Source organism: Sceloporus undulatus, chromosome 11 (genome assembly GCF_019175285.1).
Source record: "Sceloporus undulatus isolate JIND9_A2432 ecotype Alabama chromosome 11, SceUnd_v1.1, whole genome shotgun sequence".
Lineage (NCBI taxonomy): Eukaryota > Metazoa > Chordata > Lepidosauria > Squamata > Phrynosomatidae > Sceloporus > Sceloporus undulatus.
Window position 1 is genome coordinate 8,840,650 of NC_056532.1, and position 20,057 is coordinate 8,860,706.

Sequence of the window (20,057 nt, forward strand, 5' to 3'; positions counted from 1 at the left end):
GCGCCCCCCTCCCTCCCTCCCCCCTGCCAAAGTAGAGAGGTAAACAACCGTTTGCGTCGTCCCCCTATGGGCGTGGCTTAGGGCCAGTCGAAGCCGATTGGCTCCGCTGTATCGGCTTTTGAAGCTGAGCAAAGAACCTTGCCAGTGCTGTGCCATAGCTGACGTCCCGCCCATTCCTTCAGAATCCCGGATGTTAAACAAATAAGGACAGCTGTTCGCTTTGCGTTTGTTTTGGCGACCAGGTCAACCTAGGCTTGGTTTGGAGCCAATTGGGGGAAAGAAGGTTGGGCGCGCAACCGCTTTAGTGGTCAATGTCTGACGTTTGGCCCCGGCGCGATTGGAGGAGGCGAGGACCAAACAGGTCCCGCCTCCTCCGTCATGCGATTGGCGGGCGGCGCTTGTGGGCACGGCCAGAGGGTCCCAAACATTGATCAGTTGGGAGAGGGAAGAAAGGGCAGAGACGGCCTCGATAGCGGCGGGTAAGGCTTCGATTTGGTAGGAGAGAAGAGGTAGGGCAGTTGTTGGGAGAGAAAATGGAAGACGCAGGTTGTCAGGAGCGGGGAATAAGTGGGCAATGTGTGAACTAGTAATGGATAAATGGCACAATTTGGTGAAGGGACTACTGGGGCACGTGGATGTGAGGAGGGGGAGAAAGGGGGCATTTGGTGAAGGGTATACTGATATGTGGGCCTGCTATGAGGAGGGATAATGGGCATTGTCTGAGGGTGAAATAAGGGGCATTTGTGAGGGGACTAAGTTGGGGCATGGGATTGTGGTGGGAGAATGAAAGGCATTGTTGGGAAGGGGAGAAAGAGGCAGTGTCTGATTGGTATGAATGGGGCAGTTTCTGAGAGGGTATAATGGGGCTAAGTAGTGAGGGAAGAAGAAAGGGGGCAGGTTTCTGAGTGGTATAATGGGGCAGTTCTGAGTGGTATAATGAGAAATGGGTCAAACTTGTGAGGGGTAGAAAGAGGGCAGTTGTAGTGAGAGAAATAGGGCGATTCTTAGGAGTGTATAATGGGGGCAGGTTGTTGAAGGGGAGAGAAAGAGGGGCAGTTGTGGGTGAGAGAATAGGGCAGATCTGGGAGAGGGTAATATGGGAATGGGCAGTTGTGAGGTGAGAGAAAGGGGCAGATGTGGTGAGAGAAATAGGCAATGCTGAGGGGTATAATTAATAATGGGGCAGTTGTGAGGGATAGAAAGGAGCAGTGTTTTGAAGGAGAAATAGGGCAGATCTGAAGGGGTATAAAGTGGGCAGTTGTGTGAGAGAGTAAAGGGAATTTGTTGTGAGAGAAATAGGGCAGATCTGAGGGGGTATAATGGGCGCAGGTGTGAAGGGAGAGAAAGGGTCAGGTATGTGGGATGAGAGAAATAGGGGCATGATGCTGAGGGGTATAATAAAGGGAGCAGTTGTGTGAGAGAGAAAGGGTGAATTTGGTGGGAGAAATAGGGCAATCTGAGAGGGTATAGATGGGGCACTTGTGAGGGGGAGAAAGGGGCAGTTGTGTGGAGAGGAAATAGGTGGGCAGTTTCTGAGGGGTATCAAATGGGCCATGTTAGGGGAGAAAGGGGCAGTTTTGTGAGAGAAATAGGGCAGATCATGAGGGTATAAATGGGGGTCAAGTTGGTGAGGGGAGAAAGGGGCAGTTGTTGGGGTGAGAGAAATAGGGCAGATCTGAGGGGTATAATGGGGCAGTTGTGATGGAGAGAAAGGGGCAGTTTGTGTGAGAGAATAGGGCAGAATCTGAGGGGTATAATGGGGCATTTGTGTGAGAGAGAAAGGGGAGGTTGGTGAGAGAATAGGGCAATGCTGAGGGGGTATAATGGGGCCAGGTTGTGAGGGAGAGAAAGGGGAGTTGTGGGAGAGAATGGGGCAATCGGAAGGGTATAATGGGGCTGTTGTGTGAGAGAGAAAGGGGAATTTGTGGGAGAGAAATAGGGCAGAGCTGAGGGGTATAATGGGGCACTGTGAGGGGGGAGAAAGGGCGTTTGTTTGTGAGAGAAATAGGGCAGTTCTGAGGGTTAATGGGCTTGGTGGGGAGAAAGGGGCAGTTTGTGGTGAGAGAAAAGGGGCAGATCTGAGGGGTATAATGGGGGCAGTGTGTGAGAGAAAAGGGGATTGGGTGTGAGAGAAATAGGGCAGATCTGAGGGGTAATAAAATGGGGCAGTTGGTGAGGGAGAGAAAGGGCAGTTGTGTGAGAGAAATAGGGGCAGATCGGAGGGGGTAGAATGGGGCAAATTGTGTGAGAGAGAAAGGGGCATATTGTGTGAGAGAAATAGGGCAGATCGAGGAGGTATAATGGGGCAGTTGTGAGGGGAGAAAGGGGGCAGTTGTGTGAGAGAATAGGGCAGTTCTGAGGGGTATAAATGGGCCAGTTTGGAGAGAGAAAGGGGATGTGTGGTGAGAGAAGTAAGGGCAGATCTGAGGGTAGAATGGGCAGTTGTGTGAGAGAAGAATGGTGGCAGTTGTGTGAGAGAAAGGGGCAGATCTGAGGGGTATATGTGCATTGTGAGGGAGAGAGGGGCAGTTGTGGTGAGAGAACTAGGGCAGTTCGGAGGAGTAATTAATGCAGTTGTGTGAGAGAGAAAGGGGCATTTGTTGTGATAGAAATAGGGCAGATCTGAGGGGATAATGGGCAGTTGTGTGAGAGAAAAGGCATTTTGTGTGAGAGAATAGGGCAGAATCTGAGGGTATAATGGGTGCAGTGTGGTGAGAGAGAAAGGGGCATTTGGTGAGAGAATAGGGCAGATCGTGAGGGGTAAAATGGGGCAGTGTGTGTGAGAGAGAAAGGGGCTTTGTGTGAGAGAAATAGTGGCAGAATCTGAGGGTAGATGGGGGGAGGCAGTTGTGAGGAGAGAAAGGGGCAGTTGGTGTGAGAGAATAGGGCATCTGAGGGGTGATAAGGGGGCAGTTGTGTGAGAGAGAAAGGGGCATTTTTGTGAGAGAAAAGGGGCAGATCTGAGGGGTATAATGGGGCAGTTGGGAGGGAGAGAAAGGGGCAGTTGTGTGAAGAGAAATAGGGCAGTTTCTGAGGGGGATAAGGGGCAGTTGTTGAGAGAGAAGGGGCATCTTTGTGTGAGAGAAATAGGGCAATCTGAGGGGTATAATGGGAGCATTTTTGGTGAGAGAGAATGGGGCAGTTGTGTGAAGAAATAGGGCAGATCTGAGGGGTAATATGGGGCAGTTGTGAGGGAGAGAAAGGGGGCAGTTTGTGTGAGAGAAATAAGGGCAGTTCTGGAGGATTAAATGGGCAGTGTTTGTGAGAGAAAAGGGCATTTGGTGTGAGAGAAATAGGCAGAATCTTAGGGGATAATGGGGCAGTTGTTGTGAGCGAGAACGGGCATTTTTTGAGAGAAATGGGCAGATTGAGGGGTATAATGGGGCAGTTGTGAGGGAGAGAGGGCAGTTTGTGTGAAGAAATAGGGCAGTTCTGAGGGTATAAATGGGCGTTGTGGGTGAGAGAGAAAGGGGCAATTTGTGTGAGAGACATAGGGCCAATATCTGAGGGTATAATGTGCATTGTGGTGAGAGAGAATGGGGCAGTTGTGTGAGAGAAATAGGGCAGATCTAGGGTATATGGGGCAAGTTTGTGAGGGAAGAAAGGGGCAGTTTGTGTGAGAGAATAGGGCAGTCTGAGGATATAATGGGGCAGGTTGTGTGAGAGAGAAAGGGGCAATTTGTGTGAGGAAATAGGGCAGATCTATGGGTTAGAATGGGTCAGTTGTGTGAAGAGAAAGGGCATTTTGGTGGGCGAGAAATAGGGCCCAGCTCTGAGGGGTAATAAGGGGGTCAGTGTGTGTTGCGAGCCATGGGCGTTTGTGTCGCGCCCTATGGCCGCTCTTGCGGGTATCATGGGGACCTTGTGTGCGGAGACAGGGGCATTGTGTTGTGAGAGAATAGGGAGGCCTGATCTGAGGGGTATAATGGGGCGTTGTGTGAGGAGAAAAGGGGCAGTTGTGTGAGATAAATAGGGCAGACGGAGTGGTATAAGGGGGCAGTTTGGGTGAGAGAGAAAGAGGGGCAGTTGTGTTAGAGAAATGGGGCAAGATCGGAGGGGTATAAGGGGGCATGGGGCAGTTTGTGGAGAGAAGGGGCATTTGTGGTGAGAGAAATGGCAAGATCTGAAGGGTAGAATGGGGCAATTTGTGTGAGAGAGAAAGGGGCATGTGTGAGAGAAAGATGGCAGTTCTGAGGTTATAATGGGGCATTGTTGAGAGAGAAAGGGGCAGTTGTGTGATAGAATAGGGCAGTTCTAGGGGTATAATGGGGCAACTGTGAGGGAGAGAAGGGGCATTTGTTAGGGGGAAAGGGACATTTGTAAGGAGGGGGAAGGAGCATTTATTAGGGGAGGCTATCTCAGCCAGACTACAGCTCCAAGCAGTAAGGACAGACATGGTCCTATAATGTTGTACTATATGTTCCATCATGAACCTCAATGTGCGTGCGCACCCAGAAACATAAAACATACCCCCATTTTCTAAAACCATATTCATAGAACTCTAGAAGGGACGCCAAGAGAGGTCCCTGATACAGTCCAAACCCCATCCTTGCCGTGCAGGAAACTCACCGTCTCTAAGCACCCCATTCAGACAGATGGTCCATCCGGCCTCTGTTTAAAGGCCTCCAAAGGAGGGCCTTTCAGGGTCCCATCAAAATGGAACAACACATGGAATCTAAACACAGTGGTCACAATCAGGGGAAAAACTAAAGAGCCACTACCTTTGCCAAGTTGCCAGTTCTCACTGTGGAAAAGAGAGCTAAGGACATGAAGTGCGTTTTGTTGTGTTTTACAGAGGGGTATATTTGGGAAGAGTGGAGCAAGAAGTGTGGGAAGGAGGGAGGATTTGTACATAAAACACCAAAGTTGGTTTCGTGTGGGGAAAAAAAAAACCCTCTTTTGTCGGTTGTTGTGGTGGGAAGAAGTAGGCATAGTAAGACCTTGGGAGAGAGACTAATCTTGTTTGGTGCTGTGTGAACAAAGGGGAATGGGATGGAAGGATGTTTTGTAATGGGCGGAATGTTGTTTGTTTGAAACTCTTTGAACTAGAACATTTTGGTAATGGGTGCGTTGGGGGAAAAAAAAAAAAAAAAAAAAAAAAAAAAAAAAAAAATAAGCAAAGATTTCAGTCGTGACAAAATAACAACGTTGTACTGATTAACAACTATGGTTGGCCAGATAAGGCTTTGCCTGGACTGCTTCTGGAGGCTGGTTGTTCCTGAGTTGTAGCCTCTGTTATTACAGAAGCCCTGAGCCAGCCGTAGGTAAATTGGTGAACATAGAATCCATAGCCTTTTCCATTTCATATCATATTCAATCATAGAGATAATAGAACGAATAGTCTCCATATTCGATTTCGATATGTAATATCATATATCCTTTCATAGATTCATATGAATCATAGTCTCACAGAGACTAGGGACCCCGGAACAAACGGATGCAAGCTCCAGTGAAAAGAGATTCGCAACCATCAAATTAGGAGGAACTTCCTAAAAGTAAGAAGCTATTTGATAGTGGGGGTACACACTCCTTCCTTGGAGTGTATTAGGTATCCTGTCCTTGGAGGTCTTCAAAACAGAGGCTGGATGGCCATCTCTCAGGGGTTGCTTTGATTGAGAGTTTCCTGGCATGGTGCGAAGAAGGTTGGACTGGATTGTGCCCTTCTTGGGGTTCTCTTTCCAAATCTATGATTCTGTTGATTGATAGAATCATAGGTTGAAGAGACCCAATGGCCACCACCAATCCACCTTCTGCCATGGCAGAGAACTCTCAACAAAGCACCCCTGAGAGATGGTCATCCAGCCTCCCTTTAAAGACCTCTGAAGAAGGAGACTCCATCACTCTCCAAGTAGCATCATCCACGGTCCAACAACAGCCCTTAGCTGTCAGAGAAGTTCCTCCTAATGTTGAGGTGGAATCTCTTTTCCTGGAGCTTGCCCTATGGGTCTCTGTAGCAGCAGAGAAAACAAGCTTGCTCACCCTCAATGACACCCTTTAAGTTTTAACAGGGCTATCATCTCACCTCGTTAACAGTCCTCTTCTCCAGACTTGCCTTGCGCAAGTATAGATTCTCAGCCTCAGGAGAGGCAATGGAAACAAAGCTGACAAAATCTTGCCAAGGAAACCCCATGGAGAGGTTCCCTTAGGTCGCACCATAATCAGGAATGACTTGAAGACGCATAACAACACACTACTGCGACGACTACTAATGCTAACAACACAGAAGTGATGGCGGAGCAGTACATGAGCATGGAATATTCCAACTTCTTTGTGTTCCAGGTGACACATATCTCTGGTGTTCATTTGTGGCGAGAGGTAATATACCGAATATACTATAGCCCTCTGCTGGTCAATATGTTGTGAGCAACTGAGGAAGCCTGGTTTGTTTTGATCAGCTTTAAAATGGCTAAAATATTATATGGATAATGATGCACCGAAGTGGAAACAGGGCTGATTTGGGAAGGAAACGTCTCCCTTTAGTCCCATACTTGTAGCAGAAGGAGTTAATGCAGAAAAGACTGTGTATACATACCTGGGAAAGATGTCCAGAAATGCTTGACAACATGTTTGATATCTAGATGTTGTAACAGCAGCACAGAGCATGTGGCAATCCCGACATTGCTGGACTGGCATTTCCTTTAGCCATCGCCAGCATAGCTATTGGTGAGGGCAATTTAGACCAATAGTCTCTGGAGGACTGCATATTTTCCAAAAAGGCTTCCATTAAAAGAATTAAAATGTTTATTCTGCCCTTAGGAGTGTACAGATCCACAATGGCTGCCGAATCTCCGCGCCGTCCAAGCCGATGCACTGGAGGGGTGGTGGTTCGCCCGCAAGCCGTCACGTAAGTGTTCAAAGTACTGCTTTTGCATTCAGGATCCTGTGCAGTTCCCCTGGAATTACAAAAGGCCAGATTGTATTTTGAGAGTCTGTCTGCAGTACGGATGGTGACCTTAATGCAGGGACAGGGAACAAGTTGCCTTCTATATGTTGGTGGGCTCCAGCTCTACCAGTCCCACTTAGCATGGCTGGTAGTGAGGGATGTTGGGAAGTGTAAAACATCTGGAAGGATTTATAGCGCTCACCTGCCTTAATGCTTTCTTTATGCCGTGATTAGGAAGAACTTAGAATCATAGAATCATAGAGCTGGAAGAGACCACAAGGGCCATCCAGTCCAACCCCATTCTGCCATGCAGGAAATCCAAATCAAAGCATCCCCGACAGATGACCATCTAGCCTCTGCTTAAAGACCTCCAAGGAAGGAGACTCCACTACACTCCGAGGGAGTTTGTTCCACTGTCGAACAGCCCTTACTGTCAGGAGGTTCCTCCTAATGTTGAGGTGGAATCTCTTTTCCTGGAGCTTGCCTCCATTGCTCCGGGTTCCAGTCTCTGGAGCAACAGAAAACAAGCTTGCTCCCTCCTCAACATGACATCCCTTCAAATATTTAAGTAGGGCTATCATATCCCCTCTTAACCTTCTCTTCTCCAGGCTAAACATCCCCAGCTCCCTCAGTCGTTCCTCATAGGGCATGGTTTCCAGACCCTTCACCATTTTAGACGCCCTCCTTTGGACACATGGCTTCAGTTTCTCAATGTCCTTTTTAAATTGTGGTGCCCAGAACTGGACACAATATTGTTCCAGGTGGGGCCTGACCAGAGCAGAATATAGTGGCACTATTATTTCCCTTGATCTAGACACTATACTTCTATTGATGCAGCCTAAAATTGCATTGGCCTTGTTAGCTGCCGCATCGCACTGTTGACTCATGTTCAACTTATGGTCTACTTGGACTCTAAGATCCCTTTCACACGTAGTTTCATTCAGCCAGGTGTCCCCCATCCTATATCTGTGCATTTCATTTTTCCACCCTAAGTGCAGTACCTTACATTTCCCTGTGTTGAATTTCATTTTGTTAGCTTTGGCCCAGTCTGTTCAGGTCATTTTGAATCTTGATCCTGTCCTCTGGGGTATTAGCTACTCTTCCTAATTTGGTGCCAAGCTGTTCAGTGGTTGAATATGCTACTTTGGAGGGTGGTGGGGTCTCCTTCTTGGAGGTTTTTAAACAGAGGTAGATGGCCATCCTTTGGGAGTGCTTTGATTCTGTGCTCCTGCATGGCAGAATGGGGTTGGACTGCATGGCCCTTGGCGTCTCTTCCAACTCAATAATTCTACAATTCTATGCATTCTTGTTTTCTTTGAAAGCCATAAAGTATCCTTTTAACCCAAAGGGAAATATTCATGGATGCTCCACCTTTTTTCTCTCCTTTCCCAGGGAACAGTCATATATGGAAAGTGTTGTTACGTTTCTGCAAGATGTTGTGCCTCAGGTAAGTGTAAATATTTCACAGTACTGAGCTGTTCAATTTTCTCTTTCTTTTCCTTTTTTAACGGCAGCGAGGGCAAAATTTGGTTCCGTAAAGTCCATTGTAGGTTAAAATGGGGGAAAACAGAGTAGTGGATACTCTCAAGATCAAAACGTACTTTAGTCAGCAGTAGTCTTCTGGTTTTTAAAGACTTCATATAGCTTTGTTTGTTGTATATATCGCTCAGGCTACTTGGCAGATTGTATCTCCCGATATAAACCTGCCTGGTCCCTGAGATCTTCAGTAGAGGCTTTCTTCACAATCCCATTGCCATCACAAAAATGGCTGTTGGGGATGCAAGAGAGGGCCTTCTGAGTAGCTGCCCCTAGACCAGTGATGGTGAGCCTTTTAGAGACTGAGGCCTGTTACAGACTGCCAAAATAAAGCTGCTTGGGGTCTCTTTGGAGGTGTGCTGTTTAAATGATGCATGCATCCTAAGAATCCAGAAGCTGCACCAAAGCTGCACTCCAGTGCTTAGGAATGGAGTGTGGCTTTGGCACAACCTCCAGACTCTTAGGACCCATGCGTCATTTAAAGAGCATACCTCCAAAGAGACCCGAAGCAGCTTTATTTTGGCAGTCTGTAACAGGCCTGAGTGCCCAAACTGCAACTCAAAATCAACTTATTTATTACAAAGTGCCGCATTCCTCTGGTTTTCTAGATACTAACTCTGGCGAACTCTGTACTGGGCTGACTGCATGCATGCCCACAGAGAGGGCTCTGAGTGCCCCCTCTGGCACCCGTGCCATAGGTTCGCCATCACTGCCCTAGACTCTCGAATTTCCTTCTCAGGAAGCCTAGAACGACCTCCTTGGTGTCCTTTTGTCACCAGGCAAAGACTTTCTTATTCTGCCGGGCTTCTAAAATGGAAAGCTTTTAAGCAGTGGGTTGAGGGTGCTGTTTTTAATCTTTTAATGGCATATTATGTTGTATTTCTAACCACTAACCCAATATGGGAGTTCTGATCAGAGTAGTTGCCAAAACAGGGCCACTGAGGGAGAAATGGGACGAAACTGGATGGCCTGGTTTAGAGGAGCTGACTGACTGGGACTCTGAACAAGAACAGTGACATTAGGACGGAGACCCAGGCTGCATCTGCACTGTAGGAATAATCCAGTTTGACACCACTTTAACCACCATGACTCAGTAATATAGAATACTGAGAAGTGCAATTTGTTGTGGCACCAGAGATCTCTGACAGAGAAGGCTCACAAAACGACAGTTTCCAGGATTTCACAGCATGGAGTCATGGCAGTGAACGCGATATCAAACTAGATTACGTCTGCAGCGTGGATGCAGCCTACGTGGCAACATTTTCGGTGGGTCCCATCAACTTCTTTAGTGTTACCAGATTCAAGCTGTTTGGAGAGGGGCGTCGTTGATAACTGATGCTCAATACAATCTCTTCCTAGTATGTATAGAATCATAGAAGCATAGAGTTGGAAGAGAGCGCAAGGGCCCTCCAGTCCAACTGCCTGCCATGCAGGAAATCCAAATCAAAGCATCCCCGACAGATGGCCATCCAGCCTCTGTTTGAAGACCTCCAAGGAAGGAGACTCTATCAATATATTATATATTAATTTTTGGCAGACAGTCACAATGTTTTGAGCTTCTCTTTTGCTTTCTTCCTGACAGGCCTACAGTGGCTCAGCTCCGACAGAAGAAAAAGAGAAAATAGTGTGGGTCAGATTTGAAAATTCGGACTTGAACGGTACAGTATGTTCTTCTCCACAACATCATCTGCCATAATATGCATGACTACTTTATTCGTCTCATGTTTTTGGGGGAGAGGGCAGGTTGAAAGAGGAACAGGATCCTTTGGAGAGTTTCCTGACCTGTTTACATTTCTTTGATTCGAAACATCATCCTAGTTTGTTTTGTTTTGTTGCCTGACTTTTGACTTTGACTTCCTTCTTAATCTTAGATACATTGCGGAATGTGGAGTTGCACGAGATTCACAGCACTGGCAATGAGCCGCCTTTGTTGCTGATGATTGGCTACAGCGACGGGATACAGATATGGAGCATCCCTGTAAGTATCTCCATTCATATGAGATCTTGTGCATTCGTCTGAATACGGGTTGTCTGTTTTACCTGGTGTCGGATGTTTTATAGTGTGACATGGGTGAATCACAGATTCTGTAATAGGTGGAAAAGGGAGTTCAAATGAAGTCACGACACTGTACCTGAACCTCAAGATGGTCTTCAGAGGTTTTGCTCCATAAGCCCCCATCAAATGGGGCAAAGTTGGTCAATGTTTGGCAGAGGGTCTTCTCAGCAGTGGCATCCCAGTTGGAGAATGGCCTTCCCAGGGATGCTCACCTGCCACTGCTTCTGTGGTCATTTCAAGCAACAAGCACCATTTGGGGAAGGTAGAAACTATTAGGGTATGTGTTTAGCTGTTAGATTTGTTTTTGCTTTGTTTTGTAATTAGAATCATAGAATCATAGAGTTGGAAGAGACCGCAAAGGCCATCCAGTCCAACCCCATTCTGCCATGCAGGAAATCCAAATCAAAGCATCCCCAATAGATGGCCATCCAGCCTCCGCTTAAAGACCTCCAAGGAAGGAGACTCCACTACACTGTCGAACAGCCCTTACTGTCAGGAAGTTCTTCCTAATGTTGAGGTGGAATCTCTTTTCCTGCAGCTTGCATCCATTGCTCCCTTGTGTCCTGTTCTCTGGAGCAGCAGAAAACAAGCTTGCTCTCTCCTTAATATGACATCCCTTCAAATATTTAAACAGGGCTATCATATCACCTCTTAACCTTCTCTTCTCCAGGCTAAACATCCTCAGCTCCCTAAGTTGTTCCTCATAGGGCATGGTTTCCAGAACCTTCACCATTTTAGTCACTCTCCTTGTATGGTTTGTTTTGTTTGTAGTACGTATGCAGTTTTAGATCGATATATAAAACTTGTTTGTGCGTTGTTGACTTTGTATATATTTAATAAAAAATACTGAAAAAATAACCCACTTGTTCAGAACCTGGGGACTCATGATATTCACTGAGTAACCTTTGGCTGGTTAGTCACTCAGCCCCAGAAACACATTGAGAAAGTATATTATGGCCTGTTACAGACTGCCAAAATAAAGCTGCTTCCGTCTCTTTGGAGGTATGCTGTTTAAATGATGCATGCACCCTAAGAATCCGGAAGCTGCACCAAAGCTGCCCTCCAGTGCTTAGGAATGGAGTGTGGCTTTGGTGCGACCTCCAGACTCTTAGGACCCATGCATCATTTAAATAGCATACCTCCAAAGAGACCCGAAGCAGCTTTTTTTTGGCAGTCTGTAGCAGGCCTATGTTTCTCTACTTCATAGGTTGTTGTGAGAATAAAAAACTGGGGAGGATTAGATAGCTAGCCTCAGTACCTTGTAGCAAAGTTTGACTGTTGGTGTAACTAATGTAATAATTCATAAATTCTCTCAGACCTTTTAAATAACTATCATTTTAAACAAGCAAGCCATGCTCTTGCTGTGTATCCTGTGTCTGTTTTGAAAGCTAGTCTTTTGTATGCTTCCTTTATAAAACGGTTTTAAAAATACACGTAAGTATTGCCCTTTGCTACTTGTCCTGTGTGCCGCTCAGCCAATATATGTCGGTGAACGGCCACATCAATCGAATAGTAGTAATTGTAAATAAAATCAACTGACAAAAGGGAAGAAAGCATCTTGGAAAGCAAGGAATGATGTATCCAAGGCTGCAGGGGTAAGTGACTGGGGTTTTGCTGGCTTCATGGGCTGCATAAGAAATACTGGGGATACCTATGTAGCCCAGGGCCATAGGCTGCATACCTCTGCTCTAGTCCGAAGGCAGTGAATGCAGCAGCAACATTGCTAAGGCAAAGCTGGGCCAGGTCTGTTTAGTACCTGACTGGTAGAATACCTGGGCGCTCTCATGCACCATGTTGAGTTTTGTCATGGAATAAGGGCAGGACAACAGCAACAGTATCTCTAATGCTGGAACTGACAGTTGTGGGAATGGAGAAATCCCCAGCGTTGCTATAAACACCAAAGAGCTGCTGCCAACTAGAGCGGACCTTGTTGGGCTATGAATTCAAATGAACATCATACTAGCAGATTCCTATGCGACAAGAACTTAGCATTCAGAAAGAACTGGGCCAGGCGCTCTTTAAGTAATTGTAAGTAAAGAAATTAATAGTTGCTAAAAGTGTTTTTGTGTATGTATGGAACAAGAAGGAATCTCTCTCTGTGAAATACAGTGATTCCACAGACTGTCATTTTGGGGGAATGAGCGCTAGGGGTCACTAAGATACTGAAGTAAAAACAGGATTGGCATTCTTGTCGCTGCCACAGTGGGATTCTAGGGATGATTTGGAACAAAGAAGAGGGCAAGCCGGGAATAACGTTTCAGATCCTGTTTCGTCAGTTGGCACCCAAGTGAAACAGCTTTCCACCTCCATGGAATCCTTGCTCTAGGATTTCTCTACTCGAGGACCCCTGCTTGTGGCAAAGGGTTCTGGGGTGTGAGCTCTGTTCTGCGAGGATGTTTGTGTATTGGATTTTTGCAGACAGTTGCCTTGTTTGGACTGTGAGCAAAATGGAAGTCTCCCAAGGGCTCCTCTGTAGTTGTACGTTGAAGGAAAGCTCTTAAGCAGACTCTCTTCTTCAAGGAAATAGTTGTGTTGTGTCTGGCCTTCTCCTATAGGAGCTCTTGATAAGCTGAGCAGAACCTCAGGTCTCACTGGAAGAACACAGTTTCACCCAGGAGTTGGGAACATGTACTTCTCTAGATGCTGGACTACTGCGTCTCAGTCATAGCCGGTAGTGAAGGATAATAGTAGTTGCAGTTACAACACCTGACATGTTCCTCACCCTTAATTTAAAAGCTGCTTGAGCTTGGAAGGTTTCGCCTTTATCAGACCCTTTCCTTGATCGTCTTCTCTGTCCTAGAACAGGTCCTACTCCCATCCCACAGACTGCAGAGAAGTGGTTTTGTATTTGCAAAACCTGGAGCGACTGCAGAGGACCCCGGGGCCTATTCCAAGGCACAAGCTTGGATAAAAGTGTGGACTGCGCATGCCATTCGCCCCCGTGCGTTTATAATATACTTGTGGGCCTCCGTCTGACGCCCACTTTGTAGCTGTGCTGTATTGGAGAAACATGTTGACAGTGTGCCAACCTCTGCAAGAATACTGCAAGTGAATGACCCACCCTTAATAAACCCCCGAGTCCACTAAAGCTCGGTTTCAAAGTCAGTGTTAGTCTCCTTCACCCCGAAATAAGATACATACCTAACGTAAGTGTGTGTCAACAGCTTGTCGTCTCATTATCTGTCCTCCATAATGGGGTGCCGAGGCTTCCCTTTTTAGGTTTCTGTGTTTAGAAATCCTGACCTCCTCCTCCCTTAAAATGGCCCCTAGAGCCCCAGCCCTTTAACTCTGCTGTGCCGAAGCCTAACTTTTATCTGGAGGGTTGTTCTTTCGTCCTCTGTTCAGTCGGACACCTATTCGGCACTTAATAAACTAATGTGCTCCAGGCAACCCGGTTTGTGTCTGAGTGATTATGAAGTGTTTATGACAGTTCCTAAGCCGACACCCTCCATAATGGTGTTACATGGGGCTTGGAAACACTTCTCGGCCCTTCCTTTCTGATGGGGTGTCTCTCTCCAGTCTGAGTGGTTTTGCATTAAATCCCCTCAGAGTCAGATCTTTTGACTACCGAAGTGTTACTTGCAAATGGAATATCCCATTTAGGTTTGCTTCAAAGGGCTCCGGTAACGGCAACAGCTTGGGAGACTTTGCTTTTTTGTGTGTGTGAGAAAGTGTGGCGCGTTAATCTACGATGCCCAAGAAGAGGAAGCTGTTTCTTTCAGCTTGCTTTTAATCTTGTTTTTTCCTTTCCAGGGAAGAGTGTGGGTGGGAAGGTTAAAAAGCCGTTTAGAAAGAAAGAAAGAAAGAAAGAAAGAGAAAAGGACGTGTTTGTGGAATGAAATCAAACAAGCGGCGTAACGTGCGCTTGGTGAGTTGAGTAATGTGGGATTTTAGTGCAATTAGACCCCTTGTTTTCCCCCTCTCTGCTTTCTTCCACCTCGTATTTGGAAGACTTTGTCACGACAAGGAAAACATTTGGAACAGCTTTTCTACTTCAGACAGGTTCCTGGTCATCTGTTCAAGATGGCTTTCTCTGATGAGACTGAAATGTCTACGTGTTGCGGCTGTTGCCAGTTCTTTTTTTGACTCTTGCATTCACACCGAAGATGTCACGAAGCCAAACGGCCGAGTTAAAAACTTGCCCACGCCGTTGCAGAGAAGGATTTCCTTGACAACAGAGTGGAAACATTTACTGCCTTTGAAAAAGGTGTTACCCAAAGTAATAACTGAGGAGAGCTCCAGGTTTGGGTGAATTAAATAATGTGCTGACAACAGGCATTGAAAACTAAGCTGGGGAGTCACAGGTTATGAAATGGAGGTGTGTACAGTACACCCGCCAAGTGTGTTGGAATGCAACTCCTGTACCTGACCAGGGCATTCTGGGAAGAGCAATCCAACACATCTGGAGGCCACCAAGGTGTGGAAAGATGTTTCCAGACCTGCTGGCTTGGATGAAAGCTCCCAGCCAAATCCTTTGAACCAGGAGAGCGTACTAGGTAGACCTTTGCACTAGGACTTGGGAGATCCAAGTTACAGTCGCCTCTGATCCCTTAAGGCCCACTGGGGGACACACAAAGAGATCACCTCTTTCAGTACTGAGGATGAAGTGAGATAGAGGAGAGCCAAGTATGGTGTCTCACTGCAAAGCTGGGCAGAGAACTAATACATCACAATAATTTGATGTCCTTCCATTGCTTTGGCATAGTTTAGGGAGATTCCTGTGCATCTCCAGCTCTGAACAGCCTTGGGCAAAATGGTGGATGCTCAAGGATGATGAGAATACTACTTCCCTTTCTTATTTTGAGCATGCTGCCTATCATTGTTGTTAGGTGACTAAAGGGGAAAAGAGAGAAAAATTGCCCAGCTGTGATACAAATACGATGCCTTTTTGTACAGCACATTGTAATGTGAGTTTCACTGCTGGCCCATGCATTCAGTTTCAGTGCAGAGGAAAGGTGAAGAGGATCCTGAACCTGGCAAGATGGCTGAGATTTGGCACCACCCGTCCAAACGTATCCCAGTATTCAAAATCGTTCTTTAGTTATTTCCCTCCCCAGAAAAAGGTTTAAAATCCAGTTGACTTGGGTTATTAAAAATGCAGTCGTGAGAAGGTGCATTGAAATAAGTGTCGTAGGTCCGAAGGGTAGTTGTGCTTGATCCTGCAAATGCCCAGCAAGATAGCCAATCTTTGAACCAGCCAAACCCCACACTCAGATACTAGTTCCTTAGCAACGTTTCTCGAAGCGAGCAAACGTGCTTTTTACAACGGCTTGAAAAACATAATCGTATGGCGTTAACGTAAAGTTCCTTTGGCTCCACGCACTATTCTGTGATTGTGTGTTTGTGCGTAAACTTAATTTGCCACGTCTGTGTATGTAAACATGTATAGATTTAAACCTTCAGCATAGTGAGATGGTACACATGTAAACTCAGGGCTGCATGTTAAGAAGAACTGAGGGCCAGCATTCATTGTGGTTAGAGAGAACCACAAAACAACGAACTGCAATAATAACAACAGGCTCTTCATTTTGAATCAAAGACCTATTACAGACTGCCACAATAAAGCTGCTTCGGGTCTCTTTGGAGGTATGCTATTTAAATGACGCATGGGTCCTAAGAGTCCAGAGGTCCCGCCAAAGCCACACTCCATTCCTAAGCACTGGAGGGCAGCTTTGGTGCAGCTTCCGGATTCTTCGGACGCATGCATCATTTAAACAGCATACCTCCAAAGAGACCCAAAGCAGCTTTATTTTGGCAGTCTGTAACAGGCCAATGTAATAGAAACTGAGCTCTTCATTATCTGCATTTTCTATCAGTGAGCTCAAGAGGCTGTATGCAGCCTTCCACTTCCCCACTTTATCCTCACAACAATCCTGTGGAGTAGATCAGACTGAGAGAGCTTGACCTGGCTTAAGGTCACCCCATGAATGTCATGGTTTGGTGGGGTGTTCAGCTTATATATCCTACGTCCCAGGTACAATACTCAATACCGTACCACACTATGACACTCTTGTATGAACATGGACCATTGATTGAAGACTTCTAAGATGTTTCACGTTGGTTATTTGGGGATTTTGTACAGTAACCCTGTACAGTAGGTTTATGGAGTCAGTGTTTTGTGTAAGAATTTGTGTATTAACTGCGGAAGTAAGGTTTGGACTGGGAAAGTGAAGAAAGTGAAGAGGGTTTGGAGTGATATATTCCTGGGGGAGAGTCATCTATGAGAAACGACATGATCCCACGAGCCTGCCGTTACATTTGTAGTGAGGGTGAGTGGTTCGCATACGTAGCCAAAGGCTTTATTCTTGTCAGCGTGCCCAGAGAAAGTTTCTTTTAAGGAAACACAAATGCCCTGTCATTGTCTTGCATTCAGAGAATATTAAAATTGGGAGCCGGTGTAGAGTTTCATCAGCTGTGCAAAAAGAGAAGAAGACGGAGGAGAACAAGAAGTAACAATTGCCGTTTGTCAACTCGGATTATTAGGGTTGCCAAATTTCAAGACTTCGCGGAGACTCCTACAATTTTCAGTGGCGCCTTTCAAGCCCTGCCTGCCGAAATAATGAGGATCACTTCTCTGATTTGGAAAATTAAAGTGTCTCTCCTGCCTGCCCTTCCACTCAGATAAGGCCATGCCCAGTTGGATAGATTGGGTTTGGCTTTGCTGCCGGATTGGACAACCTGCAGCCTTCTCCTTCACTTCAAAAGCCCTCTAAGTCACGTTGTTCCAGGCAGACTGTTGAGTGGGAGTGAAGGGAAATGGAGAGAGAAAGATGGGGGTGTATAAGAGGTGGGAGGGTGGGTAGAAGGGAAAGGAAATGGGCAGCCTTGTCTGATTTTGCTTCTGGCCTTACTGGTTTCAGTCCTGCCTCCTTTTGTTATAGATCCCTTGACAGGTTACTCCAATGGGAATGAAACCTTGGACAGAAAATAGTTTCCCCATCTTCTCTTGGTTGTTGTTACCGTGTGCCTTAAAGTTGTTTCTGACACTTAGAGTGACCCTAAGTAGTTAAGACGCCAATTCTGACGATCAAAAGAGTGAAAGGTTGGCAGTTCGAGGCCCAAGGGCTGCATGATGGGGTGAGCTCCTCTCACTAGTCCCAATGTCTGCCAAGCTTGCAGTTTGAAAGCATGCAAATGCAAGTAGATAGATAGGTACCACTTCAGGTAATAGTGTTCAGTGCAGTCATACAGGCCACATGGCCACCAGACAATGCTGGCTCTTTGGCTCAGTAAGGGAGATGAGCACTGCCGCCTACGGTCAGTTATGACTAGGCATTCATGCCAAGGCAAACCTATCATGGAGTTTTCTTCGGAAGGAGTTTGCCATTGGCATCCTCTGAGTCTGAGAGAGTGTGATTTGCCCAGAGTCACTTGGTGGGTTTCCACAGCCAAGCTGGGCTTCAAACCCTAGTCTCCAGAGTCATAGTCCAACACTTAAACCACTAATACGTTGTCTCCACCATCTTCTCTTTACCACAGTACAGTTCCAGCCTCTGACGTCCTTTAAGTAGAGCAGAGGAGGTGGGAGAACCTCAGCCCTTAGGGATAAATCTTGACCATCCTAGGATCTCAATCTTACCTTCTAGGTTACCCTAACTGTTCAAGCTCAGCTGCTTCATCATGATAACCATCCTCAAGTGTTTCTCCCAACTTTTGCATGGCGTTCCTATCCCCTTCTGAAAGGGGAGCTAGTGGTTTAGCTACCGGCCAGTGAAATATGCTGGTATTTTTGGTACCAATCACATGCCTTTGGCAATGTGGCCTCCAAGAGCTTTCCTGGAATTGAATTGGTCCTTGGGCCGAAAGAGGAGACGCTGTGTCATCTTTCTTTACAAATCAAAATCTGGCCTCTTATTCTTGCAAATGTATGCACTGCCATCTGTGCCCTTTTAAATGGGCGCTTGAGAGGAGAAAGATGGGTCGAGGCGTTCAAGTCCCTGGCCCAGAAGATCCAAATGCCTTCCCGCCACATTGTGGTTCAAAACAAAACCCCAAACCCCTGACATTACAGTATAGTTCATCCATTTGCATTCTTGCCTGGATGATAACCCCAGCCTTGACTTCATTTCTCTTTCTCCGCCACCCTCTTTGTCCTTTGCAAAACAAAAATACCCTCTCAAAATCCCCCCCATGTGCAAGTTATTTTCTATGGTCGGAAAATATTTGTTCGCACAGCAAGAAGAGTCAGATCCTTTTTGTTTTTTGTTTATAACCACTCGAGCTGGTATGCTCCCAGACAACAAAGTCTGTCATCAGGAATTAAGAGAATGATTCACATTTATCCTTGAAGTCTTGAGGGGTTTTTTCCGCCCCTTTTCTTCTCCCAAAGTACCGTGAGAGGCACAGAACGAGTAGCTTAGTCTTCTCCCCTCCTCGCAGATGGGTTGAAGCCATAAACTTGTACTTCGGGTTTTGACGTTCTCGCCCTTTGTGCTTCTGCTGTGTAGATCTCTTGTGCAACTGAAAGCTGACGGACCTGCGATTTCACTCTTCCCCGAGCCGAACTTGCCAAGTCCCCTGCCTGCAGTCGCGGCTCTTGATCTGTCCTTTGGTGGAAAGAAACACCTGAGGCTGCTTTTAAGCCTCATATTCCATTCTTGAAACCTGTCTCAAAAATGTCCTTGCCTTTTCAAACGGCGGACGCGAGAGGCGGAGTGGAAGTTACAAACGCCTGAGCGTTTCCATTGGGGACTCGCCGCAGAGCTGGAACGTGTTCAGAAGGGTAGCCTTGAACAGGTTTTTCCACAGGTGCTTTCTGAACAATTTAAAGCTCCCTTTCTGTCCATCGCTCACTTTTTTTCTTATCACATTTATATTTTACTGCCATCTGGGAGTCACTGGAGTGCTGGCTAGGTTGGGAATAGGTAACCATCCCTCCTCCCTGTTGAACATGCAAAGCTTTGCTTAGGAGGTAGACCAATATCTTTGCATGGAGGAGGCCCCAGATTCAAACCCTGTTGTCTCCAACTAAAGGGATCAGGTAGGGAGAGTAATGAGAAGGATATTTGTCTACTGGAGAGATGGGCCTGTTACAGACTGCCAAAATAAAGCTGCTTCGGGTCTCTTTGGAGGTATGCTATTTAAACGAAGCATGGGTCCTAAGAGTCCGGAGGTTGCGCCAAAGCCACACTCCATTCCTAAGCACTGGAGGGCAGCTTTGGTGCAGCTTCCGGATTCTTAGGATGCATGCATCATTTAAACAGCATACCTCCAAAGAGACCCGAAGCAGCTTTATTTTGGCAGTCTGGAACAGGCCATGATGACTGTTAAATTGAACAGTACTAGTTGTTAGAGAAATAGTCTTACTTTCATTTGAAGAAGCAGACCTAAGTCTACGAAAGCTGGAGCTGCCAGTTTAACTGGTGTTGCGGAGTATGAGCGAGAAGTACGTCTTGGATGAAGAGTGCGCTGTGAACATCCAGGTGAGGGCCTCTGCCCCGAAGGCCTCGGCATTGCTGCTGATGTGGCCCCAAGTGGCCCGAATGTGGTTCTTGTCGTCCTCGGTCAGCATCATCTTGGAGACTCTGGTCATGCGGGGTATGTGATCCCGTAGCCTGGTCTTGGCCTTTCTCTTTACCATGG

At 46.6% G+C, this 20,057-nt stretch overlaps 1 protein-coding gene across 1 annotated transcript in view; it reads left to right on the top strand.

Moving 5' to 3' along the window:
• Positions 1–436: 436 nt before the first annotated feature.
• BCAS3 (BCAS3 microtubule associated cell migration factor) overlaps positions 437–20,057 on the top strand; it is a 416,672-nt gene continuing 397,051 nt past the window's right edge. The window contains 6 exon segments of the mRNA XM_042442606.1: positions 437–479; positions 6,757–6,844; positions 8,276–8,330; positions 10,002–10,077; positions 10,291–10,397; positions 13,281–13,416. Coding sequence (XP_042298540.1) covers positions 6,774–6,844; positions 8,276–8,330; positions 10,002–10,077; positions 10,291–10,397; positions 13,281–13,416 — 445 coding nt within the window. The 5' untranslated portion in view covers positions 437–479; positions 6,757–6,773.